Source organism: Trachypithecus francoisi, unplaced genomic scaffold (genome assembly GCF_009764315.1).
Source record: "Trachypithecus francoisi isolate TF-2019V2 unplaced genomic scaffold, Tfra_2.0 Lachesis_group2, whole genome shotgun sequence".
Classification (NCBI taxonomy): domain Eukaryota; kingdom Metazoa; phylum Chordata; class Mammalia; order Primates; family Cercopithecidae; genus Trachypithecus; species Trachypithecus francoisi.
Window position 1 is genome coordinate 40,606,783 of NW_022681465.1, and position 22,748 is coordinate 40,629,530.

At 37.0% G+C, this 22,748-nt stretch overlaps 1 protein-coding gene across 2 annotated transcripts in view; it reads right to left on the minus strand.

Annotated features, from left to right (window-relative positions):
- Positions 1-1,360: 1,360 nt before the first annotated feature.
- Positions 1,361-22,748, minus strand: part of FAM81B (family with sequence similarity 81 member B) — a 53,437-nt gene continuing 32,049 nt past the window's right edge. The window contains exons 6-11 of one of the 2 annotated variants that reach the window (XM_033179101.1): positions 17,180-17,309; positions 16,033-16,098; positions 14,676-14,782; positions 5,090-5,225; positions 3,342-3,537; positions 1,361-1,653 (exon numbers count right to left, since the gene is read on the minus strand). In XM_033179101.1, coding sequence (XP_033034992.1) covers positions 1,520-1,653; positions 3,342-3,537; positions 5,090-5,225; positions 14,676-14,782; positions 16,033-16,098; positions 17,180-17,309 — 769 coding nt within the window. In that variant the 3' untranslated portion in view covers positions 1,361-1,519. The remainder of the gene's footprint in view (positions 1,654-3,341; positions 3,538-5,089; positions 5,226-14,675; positions 14,783-16,032; positions 16,099-17,179; positions 17,310-22,748) is intronic. The other variant, XM_033179102.1, reaches the window with a different exon arrangement.

Consider the following 22,748-nt stretch of genomic DNA (forward strand, 5'->3'; position numbering starts at 1 on the left):
TATCATCACTAAACATACTGCATTTTAAGCTCTTAAGTGAAATTCTGCTATGAAAATCCCTTCAATTATAGACTCAATGATGCTGCATGTGGGTTATTAATAGCAATAAAAGGAGATGTTTCATACAGTAAAAAAATTATAGAAGTGACCATTAATCAAAAATTTACTTAGAAGGTAAACTTGTTCTGTATTAGGGGAGAAGTTGTCACTTTTCTTCCCTAAGCCAAGGAAGGAGCCTAAGTTGGAAGCAAAGGTCCTATTGCCAAGCTTACAAAAGTTCTGTGATTAGAAATTAGTCCTTGTTGTAGTAGAGTGCATATCATGAATAGTTCGTTTTTATTTTTCATAAATTTACTGCTCAATATTAGGCTCTACATTTAATATTTATATCTAGAAAAGTAAAACAATTTTTTTTTTGAGATGGAGTTTCACTCTTGTCGCCCAGGCTGGAGTGAAATGGCGTGATCTCAGCTCACTGCAACCTCTGGCTCCCGGGTTCAAGTGATTCTCCTGCCTCAGCCTCCCGAGTAGCTGGGATTACAGGCGCACGCAACCACACCTGGCTAATTTTTGTGTTATTAGTAGAGAAGGGGTTTCACCATGTTGGCCAAGCTGGTCTCAAACTCCTGACCTCAGGTGATCCACTCACCTCAGCCTCCCAAAATGCTGGGATTACAGGTGTGAGCCACCGCACCTGGCCGACAATTTTTAATTGTATAGGAAACTAGCATTTATGAAGTACTTCTGAATTTAGCGCCTAGGTCAAATTACGTTGGATATGTTTTCATGGAAGCTGTTGTATTCTCTTATTTTGCATGGTTTGGCTCTTAATTGCTTATAATTCTGGTACATAATGAGCACAAGGGAAATATATTTTAAATATGCATAAGTTAAACTTTCTACAAACATTGAGATTAGAAGTTGCAAACTGACCACTAGGTCATATCTGCTCCACAGGCATCTCACATAGTTTGAGAACTATTTTGAACTAGTTGCTAAAGCTTAAAAATAGAGGCATTTCTCTTGAAAAATGGAATTTTTGATAATAATGGATTATATATATATGTTAGTCATGAACATATTATATATATATGCTAGTCACCTGAACATACATAGTAGCTATTATTTTTAGACAGAGTAAGTGCTCTCCAACTTGCTAGAGTTCCTGTCATTCTTTAATATATTGCAACTGGCCTACTTCACTCATGTACCTTATGTAGATTCCTCTTTCGTTATTTGTAGATTTATATATATATACACACACATATATATACACACATACATATATATATATATAGAGAGAGAGAGAGGCAGATATATAAAGAAATTTCTTCACTTTTTCATTAATAAATGCAAGACATCCAAAGCTTCTGTGCTTTATTATTTTTCTGGTACATTCATCTCCTTAAAAGGAGACATTAGAAGCAGTAAACATCCCAGAGATAGTAACTTTCTTCTTCAGAACTTTTCCCAACAAATCACTCCATTGGCTGGTGAAAAAGAAGATGACTGAAAAGGTTTATACTTCCTGGAGTTCCACTATCTTACGCTGTAATTTCTTCAGGTCTTTCTGTACTTTACATTTCTCTAAATCCATCTTTGTTTTCTGTATTTGTTGGAGGGAGCTGAGACAGTCATGGATTGATTTAAATCCTGTAAGAGGGTAAAAGAATAGGTACACTTAAACAATGCATTAGAACATTTTTTTAAAATGTTGCTAATTGGCAGTCCTGCCATAATTGATTATCATTTAATTCAAAGGGCATTAAATTCTCTTAAGACCAGCCAAAAATTGTACATAATCTATTTCTTGTATGTCATGAAGATCCATTCACAATAGTGTTTCAACTTATATCTGGTTATCTGGTTTCATTGTGAAATTTAATTATTTTTCTCCTCCTCTCCCCAAATATATTGCATAATTCTATATTGCAAGAGAGAAATTTAAAATATTTTATTCTTTCCATATGCTTTGACAAGAGATTTGTGTGATTTTTTTTTCAGTCTTGTTACCAAATTGAAGGTAAAGATCTCAGATGAGATTTTAAAACTTCTCTGAAAGTAGCCTATTTGAGGGACCTCAGAGTGGCCCCCTGCTGCCCTCCTCCCTCCCAGCACTTTGTATCTCTCTTAAGTCTAGTCACTCATGACCACAGACCTATCAAACCTCAAGGTCTTAGGGCACAATCCATTTGTTATTCACTGGGGCCTTTCACATAGTCGTTTCTCAACACATTTTTATTAAAGGCATAAAGCAGCAAACCATTAATTTGAAGTTCCCACTTTCTAGAACTCCTCCTCGTTAGTAAAATGAAAGAACTTGCAGATGGTAAATTCCTTTTCAGTTCACTAATGGAATGAAGTTTTACTATTGGAATAAGTACAATTAAACCTCTGATAGTTAAACAGAAAGCAGGGCCTTTAAAAGAAGGGCAAGTTAAGTTTGGGACATGATTCCTGGCCAGATAATTCATTATTTTGATATGATGGTGGGAGGGGTGTATTGTGAGGGTTGAACCTCCAGGCAGCAAATTCTACTTATATGCCAGAAACATCTGGCAGATTGAGACCATCATGTCCTCCCAAAGCACCTCCAACGTATCTCTATACAGGACCAAATTTGGTAGAATTTACACATGAATTTTTCTGAGATCTAGAAGAAGAAAGAAAAAAAATTACTTGGGACTTTCTCTAGTAAAGAAACTCTTCTGAGCCCTGGTAATTCCCTCAGAATTATGACTCAAGGCAGATGGCTGCTCCACAGCACCTATCCCGTGTCCTTCCCTTTGACAAATTAGATGAGCCTTTCAAATTAATCCTCTTTGATGTTAGCTCAGCTTGACACTGCTGCCATTAGCCTCTTTAAAAGAAAAGCAGTCATTATACTGGACTCTACTAATTCATCCCTCTTTCTCACTTCTAAAGGTCAGGTCTCCAGTCTGACATCTGTCCAAGCTCATTACTTGTAGTTGAATGAGAAGGGCATTTGATTTAGGCTCTTAGTTTCATAACATACCCACAAGTCACGTCTTGGGTATCTCCGAGGATTTTCCAAGTCTGACAATTCCATGATTCTATGATCTTAGTTAAAAAAAAAAAAAAAAAATCTCACGCCAATGGCAGGCCTGTGACATTCCAAGTATGAGTGAAGAAAGTTAATTTATTTATATGCCTTCCAGTATAATACTCATATTCTATAGGATATTTAGAAAAGTGGATTAAATACATAAGGATGTCACTGATGACAAGATTGATCCCTGGCCATTAGCTCAAAGTGGAAGACTGAGGGATTGAACAGGAAAGGACAGATATTCTTTACTTAATAAAAGGTGTCTGCTCACCTGATTGATATTCATTCTGCATTGTCTCTAATTCACCCCAGATCTGCTTTTCCATTTGTTCCATCTTTTTGGACAATTTATTTTCCATAGGCTTTACTTTACTTAGTTGTGTTTCCTGTTTCGCCGTGTTAATGAAATTCTCTACTTTGCTTGAAAGCTGCAGCAGTTTTTCTTCCATTTTATTTTCAGACTTTTCCTGTCAAAGAGATTATGGGATAGAACTTCCGAAACATATATGGATTTATCCTTCAGCTTAGAGAAAATGTTTTTAACATTCATTTTTCCATGCTGAGCATGAAAATTCAAACCAAATTCCTTTGTATCTAAAACTGTGTTCATAAGTATAAGAGTTAATCCCTTTGGCCCTGTTCATTTGTAGTTTCTGGAATTCAACATGTTATGGAATAAAAGAAAAGGGCTGTAGCGTGGCCCAAGTTCCTTGAGAATTTGGCATTTTAGTCTAATATTCAAAGATATTTTAGATACTGCTTTTCCTGAGCTCCTTAGACATCCTCCTTCGAATTTTATACCTCCATGTGGACAGACTTCAGCTAGAATAGTGATTCGTCATTCCAGTCATTTATTAGAATCACCTGGACCATACCCCACCCCCAGAAATTCTGATTTAATTGGTCTGTGATGAAGCTCAAGAATGATAGGATTTAAGCACTCTCCAGGTGATTCTAATGTGCAACCAAGGTAGGGACTGCAGAGGCAGCCTTAGGATAATCAGCTGCTTTTCTCCTCACTTCTCCACAGGGAATCTGGGAGCAGGAGCTGGGCATAGCAGGTATGACTCCTTTGATTCTCCTCTCTTTGGCCCCATCTACCTCAGGAATAAGAGTTGGTGGATTCCAGTCTCTGTGTTCCTTATGGTGGGAAGTTGCTTCCTGCACGATGACCCCATGGTTACCTAGTGCCAACTATAACTGGTAAAGGAATCTGCCTAATTCAGGAGTGAAGAACTAGCAGCCCCACTTGGCAGCTGTGATCTCACCACACATACTTCAATAGCCTTACCAGTGATAAAGCTTTGTTTATCTCCAACTCTTGGACTCCTTTGTAACTCTATCAGCTATTTACAAACTCGGGTTGGAGCTGGGGACATTATTTCCTGAGCTGCCTCTGCCTAAAGTCTCTCTACCTAAGTTCTCAAAACATCTTTAGTCAACTGCAGGACTGGCAGCCATTGACCACAGTGATGGCACAGTGCTGCCCTTCCTGTTGGGAAAGATGTGATGGTTGCAGTGGAAGAGGAGACTCTTGAAATAAGTATATTTCTCATATACCTTGGTAGCCTCACCCCAAAGCTTGGGGCTGTCTTTACATGGTCTGATCTGAAAAAGGAGTTTTGGAAACCTTTAATCTACTAACAAATCTCCAGAAAAGTCAAATGCTTTGTCTGCACATCACCCGGGGAGTGTGCCTATAACCACTGTTTCCCAGGGGAGGCCCCTAGAGAGTCAGATTCCTTAGGGCTGGGGTGGCAATCTGTATTTTTTTTTTAAACCTCTTCAGATTCTTTTGGTACGGGTAGAGCACACTCAGAAAGACAGGTTTGCAGAGTTGGGGAGTAGCAAACAGGACCAGAAGACAGGCCTCTGGGCTTCTATTGTGGTGCTTTAAAAAAAAAGTGACTGAAGCAGTGAAGATTACCATGAATGTAGAAGTGCAACCTCCCAGACCTTTACTCCCTGCTAACAAGGACCATGCAGGTGTTTACTTCACAAAATAACAGAACTCCTCACCAGTTTTTCCTGTAGGACCTTCAGACATTCATTTATATGGCCCAGGTGGTCTTTTCTATATTTGAGAAATTGGTTTTCTGTCCATTTTTTATTATTCTCAACTTCTTCATACAGATTACTTGAAAGTGAATTAAATCTAAGGGAAAAAATGTTTTGTTTCATTTTAATAAGTGAATTTAAACATAAAAAATTAGTGTTGAAAAAGTCTGCAGTTTTTTGAGGTGATGAGACTCAATGTGCCTAGCAAGTATTTGTGGGGTGATATGGGAGGTGCAGAGGCAAGGTAAGTACACTGTGGATTCCTGTCTTGAGCTTGAGTTCAGTCCAGCTACTGTTAACACCTCTACGTACCCTAAAATACATACACACATGACAGGAGCACTGTCGGCTAGGAGCTAACCACAGCCACACTGAAATGTAGTGTTAACCATACAGAATTGCTCTCATGGCCTGGGGCTCACTGGTTGTATGTGGAGGAAATACTTTGATAAGTTCACTTGGGGTGGGGACTATTACTCATGCTAGGAGTTGTCTGTCAAAGGCCAGATAGTAAATATTTTAGGCATTGTGGGCCATATATTTTCTGTTGCAACCACTCAATGCTCCATTGCAGTGGGAAAGCAGCCACAGATAGTATGTAAAGAAATGAGTATGGTTACAGTCTAATCAAACTTTATGTAATATTCACATGTCATGAAATATAGTTCTTTAATTATTAGAATGCATAGAAACCATTCGTAGCTGTGGGTAGATGTGGCTAAGGGTGACAGTTTGCTGACTCCCGCTAAGTGCCAGTATGTGACTGGGAGAGGAGCAGGGGCAGAGAGGACCTGCATTGTCTAGCAGAGGAGAGAAAGGTCAGAGGCAGGAAAGTGGAGGGAGAAAGCCCCCAAAGAACCTGGGAAATGTGCCAAGGGGGACTTTATGTTGCCTTTGTCTCAGGCAAAATCTTCCATAAAGTCCCCATTGCTACCAGTGAGTCTGTGTGAGTGGATTTTTTAGAGGGGGCATTTAAAGACGCCCTGAATTACTCAGGTGGGGCAAAAACAGAAGTAATAGAAGTACAGGAAGGGATCTATGGGACCTGTCAAGATGCTGCACCATAGAAGTATTAAATAACAGAGAATGAAGGATTTTTAAAAATGGAAGTGGATAAAAGGGTTGGAATCATATATCATCAGTTGAAAAGTCACTGTAGAGTGGCTGCAGGTTTGAGGAGAGAGGGGTTTCCAATCTGAATTAAATCAGGTATGGGACTGGGAAGAGGTAGGATGAGGGATGGGGACTTGTGAGTGGTTTCTGTGTGTGTTTTCTGCATATGACTTGCTCGTGATAAGATGTCGGCTTCACATTCCCTTTTAGAATAGGTAAAACTTTTAGACTGGCAAGAACAATGTTTGTTATTGAAAGTAGTCAGACTGTTTTACAATGTATGGTACAGACTGTTAAATTAATAATTGCTCTGATGTTTTCAGACAAAATTATATGCATATAATTTAGTTTGTGATGTTTATCATTGGAAATTAATGATTAAATCATCCTGGACATACACTGCATGTACATGCCTCTCTTTCTCTTTGGAAAAATTGTTTGGGCTAATTATTAGAAAATACAAGTTCTGTGAAATCATTACTTTTAGGCTAATGGCTCTCAGCTGGAGGCAATTGCCCCCTCCCACCTTCTCGCCCCCAGGGAACATTTGGTAATGTCTGGAGACAATTTTGGTTGTCACAACTGAGAGATGTTACTGGCATCTAGTGGGTAGACACTAGGGATGCTGAGAAACATCTTAATGCATAGGAGAGGCCCACAACAAAGAATGATCCAGCCAAAATACCAATAGTGCCAAGGTTGAGAAAACCTGACTCAGATGATGAAACCGAGGAATGGGAAATGTAAGTTCATTTTCCAGTAGTTGTATTAGTTACAGTCTAACAGCTAAATTCTGATCTTCGTCCTCTGAATTCTCTCATTATTTTTGACACAGAGTGATATTTTTCACATAGATATGAGGCATATCTTGATTGACTGTTGAGTACCTCAACGCTGCAGACGACGGAGTTGGCTTCTATTTGTGTTCTTAGTCTACTCATGATTCCCAATCATCTGTGCTATTGGTTAACAGCTATTGGATCTCAGACAAATAAACCCATCTACTGAATATGTAGACTCCCTTATTTTAGCCAATTGTTTTCTCCATCTGGAATACTCTTCCTCAGAATATCTATTGGCTCCTGCCCTCATTTCATTCAGATTTACATTCATACACCACCTTAAAAAATAGAACTCTTTCTCCTTATTTGAAACTTCCTATTCTCTTACCCTACTTAATTTTTCTCCAAAATTCTCATCACCATCTGACATACACTAATTTGTGTTCTATCTCCTCCACTGAAACTTAAGCTCCATGAAAGCAAGAATTTTGCATTGTTTATGGCTGAGAACAATGCGTGGAATATAATGAGTATTCAATAAATAGTTGGCTAAATGAACAAATGAATCATTCTTTCTCATTAAGTATCCTTTATTAGCATTGCTGACAAATAACAAATCATAGATTTGTGAATTTATTTAGAAATCTAATCTGCTTTGGTTTTCATCTTCCTTTCCCTGCCTCTGGTGGAAGTATTAATTAATAGTCATAGTTTAGGGGGCCAGTAAATCCCCAGATAATCAAGAGATAGCTTTACAATTGAGAATCCAGCCTCAGTGCTCACCTTTACTGTATAACAAATAAATGAGAGCATTTACTCTTTTATCACGATACAATATTAACATCCCTCTGAAAACCAAGAAACCATTAAATATGCCCATGTAATATCTCTGGAAGGGCATATTAGTAATTAAAATTCTGAAATTAAAGCCATAAAGAATGAATTACTACTTATGATCCTTTTATTATGAGATTTGCTTGCAATTGACTATTAATTTTCCTGGTAACACTCAGAAGTTGGACTCTGTTGGTAGTTATTAAAATTTGAAAGCATTTTTGAAACAGCAATCTCCTTGAGAGATGAAAAGAATAAGTAAAATAAAGGTTTGTATAACTCTTTTTCTTTGCATAGGATTTTCCCAGACATAATGGACATGATTTGCCATAATCCATTAATTACAGAACTTACAATTAAAATCTCAACAGTATGAATCTATCTTAGATGACATTCACATTTTAGATCCCAAATCTTCTATTTCAATAGGTATAAGAGCATTTCTATTAAATGTAGATAGATAGGTGATTAGATAGAGCTTTTTCTTTCCTTTTCCTTAAAACACAAAAGTCAGACATTTAAATTATAGCTAGAGACCTCACTAGGATGATGAGGGCTATTGGTTGTTTTTATGTTTTTGTTTTTAAGTGTTTATGCTGATTTAATCAAATTAAAATATACACCAAGAGCAATTGCAAGGGAGAAAGTTGCAAAAGAGTGAAGGAAAGCTGAGTGAAGATCTACAGACACAAGGAAGAGGGCTGCAGTGAGGGATTAGTGGTGAAGGCAGCCAGGGTCTGCCTTCCTTGGTCATGGATGACGTACAGAAATGAGGATGTAGCTCTATCCTAGGCCAGTTTTGCCAGTGCACTTATGTCCCAAAACCAGTGTCTTGTGTTAAAAAAAAATCTATTGAATGAACTTTTCCAAGATTTTGAATTCTTGGAAACTATTACTGCTGGCAGCCTCTCAAGAACTTAGATAGGGCTTTGACCAAGTGTGAATGTAAAAAGAATTAGTGGCCTTTCATTTGCTGATAAACAGAAGATATTTTCAGTTTTTTGTAATCATATTTGAAAAAGAGCTTAAGACAGACCATATGCTATTTTATTTTAGAGATTGAGTCTAAGATTCTAAGTTTCACATCAGAAACCAAAAATTAGTTCCAAGAAATACTGTTTTTCTACTAATTTTACACCTACAGATAGAACTCTCAAACTAATTTCTTCTTAATGTTTTATGATTTCTAATTAGTGACACTAAAAATCAATTCTGCCTCTACTCTGATAGAAAGACTTTTGTTTCTTGGATATTCCAAATTGTTCAAATCCCAATAGGTTCATAGGCTGTTTCCCAGTCACCCAAGTCAATGTGGTCTTTCCATTTTTAAAATTTCTGTGGTAGAATTAGTTTTCAATAGACAGAATTGTGAGATGGAGACATCATGAATTGATCAAAACAATTTGAGCTTTAGAATCAGACACTTTCTAGCTGTGTGATTTTGGGCAAATTAATCTCCATGATTATAGATATCCTAATCTTTAAGATAGGGATAAATAAGACCTACCCTGCAGAGCTGGGTGCATCGAGTATCTTCAGCGCTAGTGGTTGGTAGGCATTCATAAATGACAATTACTATATTTATTATTTCTCCCTATTGATATATCATCTCATTTAACATTGTCTTAACTTTTACTTTTCCTATGTTTAGCTTTTCACTTACGTTTTTTCTTCCCAACTGTAAGTGGCAAGGATTATGTTTGGATATTCTAAAACACAATGTACATAATATAGGTGCTCAAAAATCATTCATTCATTCATTGGCTTCTACTTCTGTTTCAATGTGCTGGGTGCTAAAGATACAAAGGTGAATGTGACGTATCTCTGCACTGGGTAATTTTTAACTTTCTATTGTGGTAGTGTTTTCAAAGTTGGATGATATTATTTGAGTCTATGCATTTGCTTCGTTGACCAAATACTTTTTCTTTTCTTATAAATCACTGTCTACTAAACAAGCATCAGCATTAAGAGCTATCTAGGGAGTGACTGTTGAGTGCTGCCCCTGCCAAACCCTTGTTAAAAGACAGCTTTATTTCCTGATGGCCAAGACTCTTGCTATGTAAGCACTAAGTAGTTGGCTTAGGACATTACTTAGCAGAAGCTCTGAGGATAATCCTTCTGAGGAGGAGGAACAGTGGAGGGGTTCAATGTATGTCTTTGTCGGATCCAGTGATCAGTGCCCAAATCCCAGCAATTCACTAGAAAACCGTCAGAAAACATTGCAGCTTTTAAGTTCAATATAAGTTTAGTTGACCATTAAACTTGAATTTGTAAATGTTTCTAAATGGGAAGATTGCCTATCTAACCCCCTTTTTTAAAATTTGCAGACATAGTTTTATTATTTATTTATTTAGATACAGAGTCTCACTCTGTCGCAAGGCTGGAGTGCAGTGGCATGATCTCTGCTCACTGCAACCTCCACCTCCCAGGTTCAAATGATTCTCTGCCTCAGCTTCCTGAGTAGGTGAGACTACATCCGCGCGCCACCGCACCCGGCTAATTTTTGTATTTTTAGGAGAGGCGGGGCTTCACCATGTTGGCCAGGATGCTCTCCATCTCTTGACCTCATGATCTGCCCGCCTTGACCTCCCAAAGTGCTGGGATTACAGGCGTGAGCCATCAAGCCCGGCCGGATGCATAGTTTTAATTTTGAAAAATGCGCATGTCAAGTTTGAGGCGTCTCAGCTGCTGTTTCTTGTGCTTGGCCGCCAGGAATGGTGGCTATGGAAGCCGAGGCTCTTTGTATGTTTTGGCCACTGGTATCATTTTGACAACCTGCCTTAACACGTTTTAATTGTATCTTGGCAAGTGAGGTGACATGAAAGCCATCGTCTTGGATTTCAGTTTACTAATGAGGATGGTGGTGGAGATGGAATTACCTTGGCGTTTTGAAGGCATTTGCTCCTGGATTCCTTGCCAAGACACCTGCGAGTAGGTGTGGCACGGGGAAACCTTTTCAGTATTGCTCTTCTCTTCTTTCCCACCCTCAAGGTACCTGGGTCATTTTCCATGATTGACATCTGGTAACCACAGAGGTACCCTGAGTGAAGGTGGACCCGGCCTGCAGTAGCTCTGCTCTTTTTTTTCCTACTTTCCTAAACTTTATTAGAGAAAAAAGCACGAGAACATAGTCACTTTTCTGGGATTCCTCCCCCAAAAATGTGACGTTTGATTTCCAAACATGCCAGAAGTGTACATGGTTCCCAGTTGTACTAAATAGGTGAGAAGCTGAAGTCCTAAAGTGTTCATCTTCCAACTTCTCCCAATCTGTGGTCTGTCCTTGGATCAGCAATAATTGTCTGAACAGCTACTATGGCTTCATTAATTTTTGTCTGTAGCTCTCTGAGCTCTTCTATATGCAAGAATTGCAGAATTTGAGCAGCTGCATTAAGAACTGCATCTCCTGCATCAAAACCAATAATATTTTGGTTATTAGCAAATATTTGCAAATAATATTTGCCTGGTTAAAGCAACAGGCAAACCCTCTTTTGTTTGATTTGCCTTAGCAACTGCACCCTGTGTCAGGTGCTCCTGAGCCAAAATTCAAATTGCCTTAAGCATTACCAGGTAATCGTCATGCCATTGAATCTGAAGCAGGTTAGCCTTCACACCAGCCTTAACATCAGGATTATTTACGTCCAAATTGATCAACGGTTCTGCATTTTTAGTTGCGTTGTCAGCAGTTTTTACATAATCAGGTAGTAAGTCCTTGTATTTTTCAGCATTATCTCCATATTCAAGCCTAACAGCTAAAGAAGCCAGTCAATAGCTTCTTGTTGATCTTGAATCTTGAAAGGACAGTCAACATCTCTGAGACACTTTTCAAAGAACTTGGGCCAGTCACTGCTGTGGATGTTTCTTAAATTACCTGTCTTCAATCTTGTAGTGTCTAATTTTCTGGTCTTCAAGCCAAACAAAGGTTAACCTTAACCTTGCTAAAAGACTTTTTTAGAGACCGGGTCTTGCTCTGTCATCCAGACTGGCATGCAGTGGTGCAATGATAGCTCATCGTGACCCAAACTCCTGGGCTTAAGTGATCCTCCTTGCTTCAGCCTCCTGGGTAGCTGGGACTACAGGTGTGTGCCACCATGCCTGACTAAACTTAACCTTTAATGTTATTAAAACACTTTTAAAAAGTTAATCTCTTTATTCAGAGAAATTTATTTCTTAAAAAAAAAGCAAATCCTATACATTATCTACTTTATTTTTAAATTTATATGTACCTCAAAATCCTAACATTAGCAACAATTTACTTTTTTATTTAAGTAGTAGAACTACTTATTCTTATTTTTGTTCAAATTTAACCTTGTTAAAAACTAAATCCAATATACTAGATTGAAACAGAAGTCTTCTGGAAAAAAAAAACAAAAACAAAAAAACCCTGTCTTACTTTCTCTTTGAGCAAAATACATTTTCAATACATATCTCAGTCAAATGGTTAATATCTCTAATGTGAAAGAATCCTACACATTGATAAGAAAATGACAAAAATCCCAATACAAAATTTGATAAATAGTAATGGGCAATTCACAGAGAATTCAAATGGTAAAAGGGAATGCAAATTAAAACAGATGCTTTTTTCATCCTTTGGCCAGTATTAAAAAGAGAACACATTCATCATTGGTTAAAATGTAGAGAAAGGTCTTCTCATACATTGCTGGTGGAAGTGTAAAACCCTACAACATTTTTAAAAAGAAATTTATATCAAAAAAAAAAAAAAAGCTTGCTCTTTAACCGAGCAAGCTTGCCTATAGAAATAAAAGTGCCAGTATTTAAGGATATCTAAGGATATACACATAATACATTTTTTGTTTTTTGTGGTGATCATAAACTAAAAATAATCCATTCAGCACTAAGATAAATGGTTGAATTAATTATGGCACATTGTTAAGTTAAAAGATTGTACAGCTATAAAAATGTTAGAATATTTACTGATCTGGAGAGATATCCAGTATGTACTAGAGAAATCAAAGAATTGAGTAATATGTATAGAAATTATTTTTAAAACCCATGCTTCCTCTATACATATAATACATACATATCCTTTCTGTTATATATTTATATTAACAAGGAGGAAATTGAGGACAACTACATCCCTGGTATTAATATTAATTACAACAGAAGGCTGATATGCTGACCTCTTTTTTCACTGTTGTTGTTGTTGTTGTTACAATTAATGCATATTTTTAATTTTTAAAACTGGAGAAAATTTAAATATAAAAGTTAGTTGTGTAAAAATGAATTATTAGAATTATTTGCCTGAGGAAAAGCGTGCTTTATAGATTCACTGTCACCTACTGTAATACTACTGAAATGTTAAGACTTCATTACTTAAAGTCAGAAAAAGATTCAAGTTTACACTGTTATAAAAGTATCCAGATTCAGATTTAACTACTCAGATGACTTTCCATAAGCCAAATTCCCACAGTACCAAACAGAAAAAATAAGCATCAACAGTAATGAAGCAGTTAGCCCTGGATCTCAAACAGTTCATTTTTCTCTCTTTTCCACTTGTTAATATACCTCATCCCTTTAAGTCAGCCTCCCATTTCAGTTTATAAATCCCATCCCTTCCCTATACAATCAATTCTTAATCTGTATATCTAGAAACAGATTACTTTTCTACTTTTCCTTTGGACAGTTTTCTTTGTCTTAATTCCAAGCTAAAGGTATTAGATCTAGTATCACACAGCTATTCACTGAATACCCTCATTGTGCTAGAATTTAAGAAAGTAGAAATGCTTTCTTAGAATATGAAGAACATGGGTATTTTCTGTTTACTCGACAACTACTTCTCCAAGTTTTAGTGAGGACAATTGTTTTACATCAACTTGTAAGACACACATATGTCACATTTTAGCATCTCCAAAATCAAGAGATATCTTAAAATGATGATATGCTATGGTTTATTTGTTAGCTTCATGTCTTACAGGTACAAAATTATAATGGTGCATATTATATTCAATGGCACTTAGATTTAATAAAATATAGTAGAGATGGGAAAAAATGGAGAAAGTAGAGTATCATCAGGATACTGGATTTGACCAAGGCATTAAACCCAAATGACGTGAGACATAGAGGAAAAAGAATAAGAGCGTAAGGGACGGTAGATAGTATCCAAGTGACTAGAATTTCCTCTGCCTGCACTACGACCCTGGGAAATGATTTATTTATTTATTTATTTTAAAAAGAGAGATTTGATAATAAGGAAGCCAGTAATTTGAACATTTGTAGAGCCGTGTCTCCTTTACTGCTTTCTCCTTTGAGTGGAGGAAAAAATTCAGTTTAAGATGGGGTAGAGACCAGTCTTAAAAAGAAATAATGTAAAGGAGTAAATAGAGGATCTTAGAAAGAATCTTAAAGGAAAAGCTTGTGTATCAAAATCATTTTAAAAAATATTTGATAATCTTGAGGAATGAAATTATTTTCCATAGTGCTTTACTTTGAGATAGTGGCTCAAGCCTGTAATCCCAGCACTTTGGGAGGCCGAGACGGGCGGATCACGAGGTCAGGAGATCGAGATATTTTAATATAAAATCGATAATAAGTAAAAATTACAGGAAGGGCCAAAATGATTGTGTCAATTCAGTTGAGACATTGTACAATCAAAGTGAATGACAAGATTAATCTTCATAATTGTTTTATTATAAATAATGTATAAATTACTTTAGTGTAGAATATTCTCTGTGTTAGTTCACTGCTTATTTCTTGGCCAGGTTCAAATTCCTGGGATAGGTTTTTATTTCATGCCAATGCTTTCATTAGTCGAAACTCTTTGGAATGCACTTAACAGAATTAAAAATCTTTTATTCACTTACTTGAATTCCAAAAGGTTCATTTCGTGGCGATAATCCCCCTGGACCGTCTTTAACTTTGAGGTTTGCTCAGAGCTGGCAGTCTCTATCTTTCCTAAGAGCTGCATCACCTAGTCAAAGTACAAGAGGGTTTTTTGTGTGCATGTGAACAAAACCACCAGCATTCACATTAATATACTTTATTCCTTTCAGGAGCCGGGAAACAGATTTGAACGTAAAGCATGATTGCACTTGAAAATGCCTCGTGTTCAAATGAGTATTATAGTTACGTTATCTTCAAGGAAAGAATAATAGGGAGTGTTCCATTCTGTTGTGTAGAATATTCTTTTTGATCATAGGCCGTCTAATGATACAACAAAAACATGCTATTTCCATTAGTTTGTTTATTAATCTGTTAATTTGATTATATCTCTACTTCTCTATTGTCTCTCCAGTTACAACACAAGATATGGTATGCTACTGCCACCACATCCTCAGTGCACATTAGGTGATCAATGGTAAATGATCAACAAATACTTACTGAATAAATGTTTAAATACACAATCAGGCTCTGAGGAAAACACACATGACTGGCCCAAGATTTCCAGATAGTATTCTGATATGAACACAAGTGAATCCCAAGTGAAATGACTTAGGGCTTTTAAGGATAGGAAAAAAACAAATTCTAGTTTTAGAATTTAAGATTAGCGCACCTTCCAAATTGCCAGAAACATTGAGAAAGTTCCTTTACATAAAAGAACTGGATTAAAAAATAGATGCAGAATTGCAATCCATAATCATGCCTAAAGTAGTCACTTCTAAGGAGAATGAAACTACATGATTGGTTTTGGTCAAACAGAATTCAGCTGCTAATAAAGGTGGTCATATGGAGGAGGATGGGCATTTAATAAAATGAGTTCTTATGAAAGAAAGAGGGGAGTAATGGAAGGATTTGAATAGTTAAGTGTTGGGTGGGCAACCAACAGTCCTTGAGTGGCTATTTACAGGAGAAAGATACACTTAAAACAGGCTAAAGATAGAAATGTTTGAAATAAAATAATAGGCAATTTATTATAAAGAGAAATTATAGGTAAAGGCAAAGGAAAAGAAAGCAGCAGAGCAATATTAATTGTTAGGTAAAATACCACTTAAAGCAAAACACATTTAAAAATGGGACAAAGATGGTCATCTTTATAAATGAAGAGTAAAACTCATTGTGAAAATAGAGAGCTGTGAATATTTATATATTGAGCAAAAAAGTAACAATACATTAGTGATTTTAAATGACTTTTCTTGACTCTTTACTGGTCAAGTAAGTAAAATATAAATAACAATACAGGAAAATATAAAAACTATAAATGTATTTAATAGATTTATACACCAAACCATGTAACTTGGAAACAGCATTCTTTTTTTTTTCCAATATGTTGTTGATATGATTGAGTACCTTGAAAAACAAAGAGAGTTTAAAAATTATTGGGCCTAGTAAGATGGGTGAGTAAGAGGTAGATAAGGAAAGCCAGATGGCAGATGGGACTAGAGGAAACTATGTGCTCAGTAACACCTGCTCTGGACTAACTGGCTCCCACCAAAAAATAATCAAATGCCAAACTCTCATATTCCCAATTTCCAGAGGATTTCTACTTTGTTCTGCCTGGATGACTTCAGAGGAGAAGAGAAGTGATTGAGGTGGCGGGCGCCTGTAGTCCCAGCTACTCGGGAGGCTGAGGCAGGAGAATGGCGTAAACCCGGGAGGCGGAGCTTGCAGTGAGCTGAGATCTGGCCACTGCACTCCAGTCCGGGCGACAGAGCGAGACTCCGCCTCAAAAAAAAAAAAAAAAAGATATGTGACAAAGTGGAGCACAGAAAACTTGGCATTGGGCTCCACTTTAGTGAAACCATTGACTGGGAAGATGAAAAAGAGACACTTCAGGCAGAAAAGAGCATGAACTAGGGGATGATGTGTAATATCTTGGTGTGAGTGGGGACCTACCTACAGGGAGCTCAGCATCACTGGACATAAAGGGTGAGTTAAGGAGCACAGCCAGTCTAGAGATGGCCTTTAAAATCCAGACCAACCAAAGGACTTACATGTTATTTTGTAAGAGATACAACCCATTGCAGGGCTTTAAGCAGGGATGTAACATGAACAATTCACATTTATGTTGGACTTTTAATAATAATAGCTTCCATGGGAAATTCATTCATTTATATTCCTTGGTTCCATAGTCTTTGAGTAAAAATCATTTTACTACTTCCAGAGAGTAAAAAAATAACAGCAATGGTGGACTCAAGCAGTGTATGCTTAGAGTAGATGACTGTGTTGGAACACAGCAGACAATTCATTAAACATTTGTTAATTGAATTGACTGTTCCCACAGTGTACATGAGTGAGCTGTCAGAATTACACCCTTTGGAAGAAAAGAGTTCTCTTAAAAAATTACCACCTGATTGGGCATTTTGATAAGCTATAATGATCTTACTACTGGCAGTAACACATAATATGAGTCCCATCTATTTTCAGTTACCTTCATGTCCAAGTTCTTGGAAAGAGTTTCCAGGGCAGGCATGAATTCTTGAATGGCTTTCTCTATTTGCCGGTACTCTTGCCTGAAGAAGTGAATGTCTCCAGAAAGCTTCACGATGCTTGAATCACATCTAATGGCAAGATGGAAATTGGTGTGAGATCAATATCTTTATAACATTTTTAATACTAGAGTAGATACCTGCACATTCATTTGATGGCCAACGTTCTAAAGTCATTTGAAGAATGAGTTGGTAGATACGGGAGTGTATTCAGAATCTCTTCATTTTTCTCTTCTCTTTCTGATGAGAGAGAAACCCGGTTGAATGCATTGACTCAAACTAGAGCACCAACTTGAAACAGTTTAGATGGGGATATTGTGGTAAATTGAGGGAAATTTTACATTTTCAGCTTGATATTAACTTAGTCGTAGGGAGTTATAGCAAATTTTGATGTTTTGGAAATACAGGCTGCTGCCTATGGTTAGGCAAAATTAAAATTTGTTCCTCTTTTATATCATGTTCTAAATCCATTTTCCTCTCTTTATCTGCTTTTCTTGGCCCCCGGACTATCAATTCTCCTTTGGCAAGAAAAGGTGCCCCAGCAACCCAAAATCTTCCAATCCATCTTCTCCAATTTCTCACCCTTTTAGCCTCAAACAAAACTCCTGTTCCTTGAATGGTCTCAGTCAGGCATTGCCATGTTAAGACAAAACCAATTCACACTAACATATGAATGAAGCTTTGGTCCATAAAGTTGCATGTGATAATTTAGGGAAGGAATTCTGGTCAGAAGGAGCTAGTGAGGTGAGTTGAAGATTATCTTCCCAGTATATTAGGGAAGATAACACACAGAACCACACCCTCACAACCATTACCCTTGACTCTCTTGGGAGAGAGCAGGTTGCACAGTGTATTAATGGTCAGTTTCTGTATACTTTCACATATGCATGAAGGATAGGTTGAAGAGCACTGAATGACTTTATCTTTTGTATATCTGAGTTATCAGGGATTATTTTGATATTTGTCATTTTATAAAATAACTGTTTTGACTGTCATCAAATAATACTAATTAGGAAATACATTTTCATATTATTACGCTAAGTGATATAAATATGTTTGCTTTATGACTTCAACATTTTTAGGATCCCAGAATGAATCTTTTTTCCTTAAAGTTTTTGGTGCAAAAGATTTGAGGCAAAGGTGAGTTAAGACGGCAATTTTGCCTGAGCATTTCTTTAAAAAGATCCTAAAGGTATCCCTTTAGTATCACCCTTAAAGATGACTGTAGTGGAGGTGAAGAGGCTGCTGGGAGAAAAAACTAGGAATTAGTCTGATCAAGAATGGGAGCAGGATGGCAGGCACAACATTCCTGATCAAAAGATGTTTTACACCTTTGCATATACAAACTGTCATTGTCAGAATGGCACCTCTATTGTTGGTTAGTTAGAATGTCCTGATTTGAGTCCGTATTAAGAGCCCCAAAGACTACTCAGGAGTGGCTGCTGCTGCCACTACTTCCTGCCATCTCCCTTCCATCCTTCTCTTGTTTCCCACCTTCAGGGACAGCACGGTCTGTGCAGTGGAGGCCACTGGTTAAAAATGTGGTTTCTGGTGTCAGATACACCATGCTTCTGCTACTTCCTAGGTTTATGATCTGGGACAAGCTTCTTAATGCCTACAGGTTTCAGTTTTCCTCATCTGAAAACAGGGGGTAATGATGCCACGGTCACTGCATACAGTTGTACAACTTGTCTACCACACAACTCCGGGGGTGCCAGAAACACATGGTTGACAATGCAGATAGTGTCTCCTGGAGTGCTCAGCCTTCAAAACTGTAAGTGGCTGTCCTGAATAGTGTTACTTTGTAGGTTATTTAGGGATGGAAGGAGGCGATGCATGCAAAGCATGTAGCCAGTGCCTGACACAGGGGGAGCACCCACATAAGATTAGCAGCTAGGATTTATTTACTCATCTTGAGAGTTGCCGCCTATCCATTCTCACCTCCTCTAACCACCACCCACTAGCCTAATCCCACATGTTGAAGTCAAGGATTGATTCATGGCTTTTGAAAGCTGCACTCTATATTCCAAAAGGAGTTCCTCTGCCTCCTCCTTCTTTAGAGTGATTTTATTGTTTCTGTTAAAACAGTACATGACCATTACAAAAAATTTCATATCATGCCTAAAAAACAAAGGTTAACATCTTCCCAAATCCCACTTAAAAAGTAACATTATGAATATTTGATTATCATTCTGTTCATCATTATACATATATACTTAAAATATATGTGTCCTTATAGATATATATACACACATAGAGATAGGAAGGAAGAAACATAATTTAGAATACTGGGATTATATTACATGCATCAACTTTAAAATATTACATTTAATTTTACTTTAACCTAAGAAAAGGTAATTGTAGTGAGAAATGAAGAAACTGCTGAGTTTCAGATATGTATTTCTTCACTGTGAGAGAGATTTCTTATCTAAAAAAAGAAGCTATAAAAAGCTATCATAGATTGGAATTGTTATACTTGTCACAGCTACCATCTCAATACCAACTTTAGATATTACTAACTTTAGATATTATCATTGACCATATGCCAAAAAATGAGAAAATAAATAAATTTATATACTTGTGCCTTCAACATTAAAAAAAAACTTGCTAATTTAAAAATGTTAAATTTTATGACATTTGCACTGTGTTCTGTCACTAGAATGCCTATGGTTATTTAATGTTCACTTTATATGTAGATTAGACGTTCATTGATCATCCTTTCAAACCATGATTTCTTTTCTAAGATCCTTATTTTTGATTTATTCCATGGTTGGCCAGAGTTTGTCATCCAGATTTTAAAATCAGGGCTCAGGAGTGCTAGAATTCTCAAGTTCTTGAGTGCTTGAGAATGCCTGACTTCTCTTGTGATTGAAAGGTAACTTAGTTGAGATAACGTATTTTTCTTTCTTTCAGAACATGACAAACATCAATCCATTCTTTTCTAGCATTGGTTGAGGTGGAGAAGTCTGAGGTGATGACATTTCTTTCCTTTTTTCTGAGACTTGCTTTGTCTACCTGGATGCTCTGTGAGTCTTTATCCTTGCTGTTCAGCAACTTCAACCAGGATATCTTGGTTTCACTGTTCTTATATCATTTTTTCCATGGTCACAGTGTTTCCTTTTAATCTATAGATTCAAATCTGTATTTCAAGAATGCTTTCTTCTCTTAAATGCAGGATTTTTTTGAAGAATTTGTTCTGTTTCTTCTTTAGGACCTTCTATTAGTTCTATGTTGGATGAGTTTTCCTTGCCTGTCATATGACAATTTTTCTACAATAATTTTTATATTGAAAAGTATCTCTTTTCATTTAGTGTGGTTTACTCTGTTTTTACTTTTTATAACTCATTATTTTTGGTTGCATTTGTTCTATTTTAGGAGTTTCTAAGGTAGATTAATCTTCATAATATCTTGACTTTTTCTTTTACCTATCCTTGAGCAATCCAGTTTATCTATCTCCTTTTGTTATCTGATAGTCTCTTTTGGAGGGAAACCTTTTTATACCTTACTTTGAAAATTATTATCTATTTTATCAAAGTAAAAGATGCCTGTAATTTGAAAGTTAATAATAACAAGTTGGTAATAAACTACAGTGGTTTCTGACCCTTCCTCTCGCTGCCTCTCTCAGTTCCTCTCCCTAGTGGCAAGGGCCTGAAGCCCTTTGAGAATTCTGTTGCATAGAGTTAGGTTGTTCTCAGCTTATCCTACAACTTTAAAATTGGCCTTCATTCTGCTAAGGCAGTTTTCATGTTTCCATCTGCTTTCTAAGTTCCAAGACTTCTATGCTGATATCCCCAGTCCTTATGGGTTCATATTTTAAAGAGAAAATCTTTTTACTGTAGATTCAGTGGGGCTTTTGGAAGGGCCAAATTACATGTGACTGTTCACAAGTAACCTTTTTTTAAAAAAGTAAAATTCTTTTTCTTTTGTTCTTAATTTCTTTGAAACTGGGAGAACTTTTGATTTGAATTCTTCCTATACTTCTCTGGGTAATTCCTTCATGAAGTATATTCACTAGTCTTTTGCTTATGTTTTTATGTATCTATTATCTGTCTGTCTATCATGTATCTATCTGTCTTCTGTCTATCTGGGGATGATAGTGGAGGTGATTCATATGCATGACTGCATTCTAACAATCACTATTATGTCTTTGAATGTTTCTGCTACCTGCAGAGGATCAGTGAGTGTGTTTGGTGGCAGGTAGATGGCATCCTCTATTCAGGCTTGCAGTATCAAATCTCTCTCCTTCCTCAGCCTGTTGCACTTCAGCCAGTTTCTCTCAGGTATAAGTGGGCAAGGAGGGAGGTCCTAGATGATAGAAATGATAAAGAACATGGTTGCAACTTTGGCTATACCTCCCAGCTGTTCGGTGTTGCTGACCTGAATTTCTAAGGGGACATGTCGTCTTCCTCCGATGACCCACCCGAGCCTCTAAGTAATGCTGCTGATTCCATTTTGCCAACGTCTCTCAAAATTATGATTGTTGACTAGTGGGAAATCATTATGTTTAAAATCTGAGAAGGACTGTATCAGTCCAAATGTCACAATATTTGGTAAGTGTGTTCTGTTTGTGGTTACTAGCTACAGCAACTTCCATATTATATTAAAGATGGAGTTTTTGTTTTCCTCCTTTTTCATTTTCACTGGCATTGAGTTGTCTCAAGTAAGAGGAGTGGAATAAAAGGTCTTTATTCTGCCCTCTGTAACCAAGACTGTTTCCTCTTAAGTGGTCAAAAGTTGATAATATCCACACTATATGTTTCTTTAAAGAACATGATTTTGCATTTAATCACAAATCAACAAAATTTATCTTATTTTTCCCCCCACATGTAGGTTTGTTCTGGAGTCCTAAAGAGCCAAATGGGGCTAGAAAGTTGACCTCAGACTGCTGCTATGGATTGTAAGTCGTATGCATCCCTAGGGTGCCCTTCGCATGCTCGCCTTTTCCATTTTTGCACTTCATCTGAATCTCTAAGGGATATGTCCTCTCTCTGATGACACTCCCAAGCCTCTAGTCTATTAAATAAAGGACAGGGTGTCAAAAGCAGGCTGGCAACTTTGAGAACCTCGTCTCATTGGGAGGACTTACTTTTAAATGACAATGTATTGCCATGGGAAATAAAGTGTAAAATTCAAATCTCATTGTAGTTATTAAATATTGAGACTGATTTATGAAGCAGTAAAATGTTGGCTAGCAATTATGTTAAAACAACTAACTTAATTTTACTTATGCCAAAATGCTAATTGGAATAGAGGTCCCTCTATGTGGAAAGACAGTAATCAATCTGCCTTAGCTGGTCCATTAGTCATTTGCCTGGCAAAGGCACAGAAAAGGAACAGGAGAAGGAGGGTGAATTTAAGTCTCATGGCTCTTAGCCAAATTCTGTCTCAGATTGCCAAAGAGATTTTAGAAATTTTCCATAAAAGGGAGACATTTCAAGGAAAAATAAGACCTTGTCCTAAAATTACTGCTTATGATTGAAGGGGAAGGTAAGCAAAAAGCTAGCAGAGCAA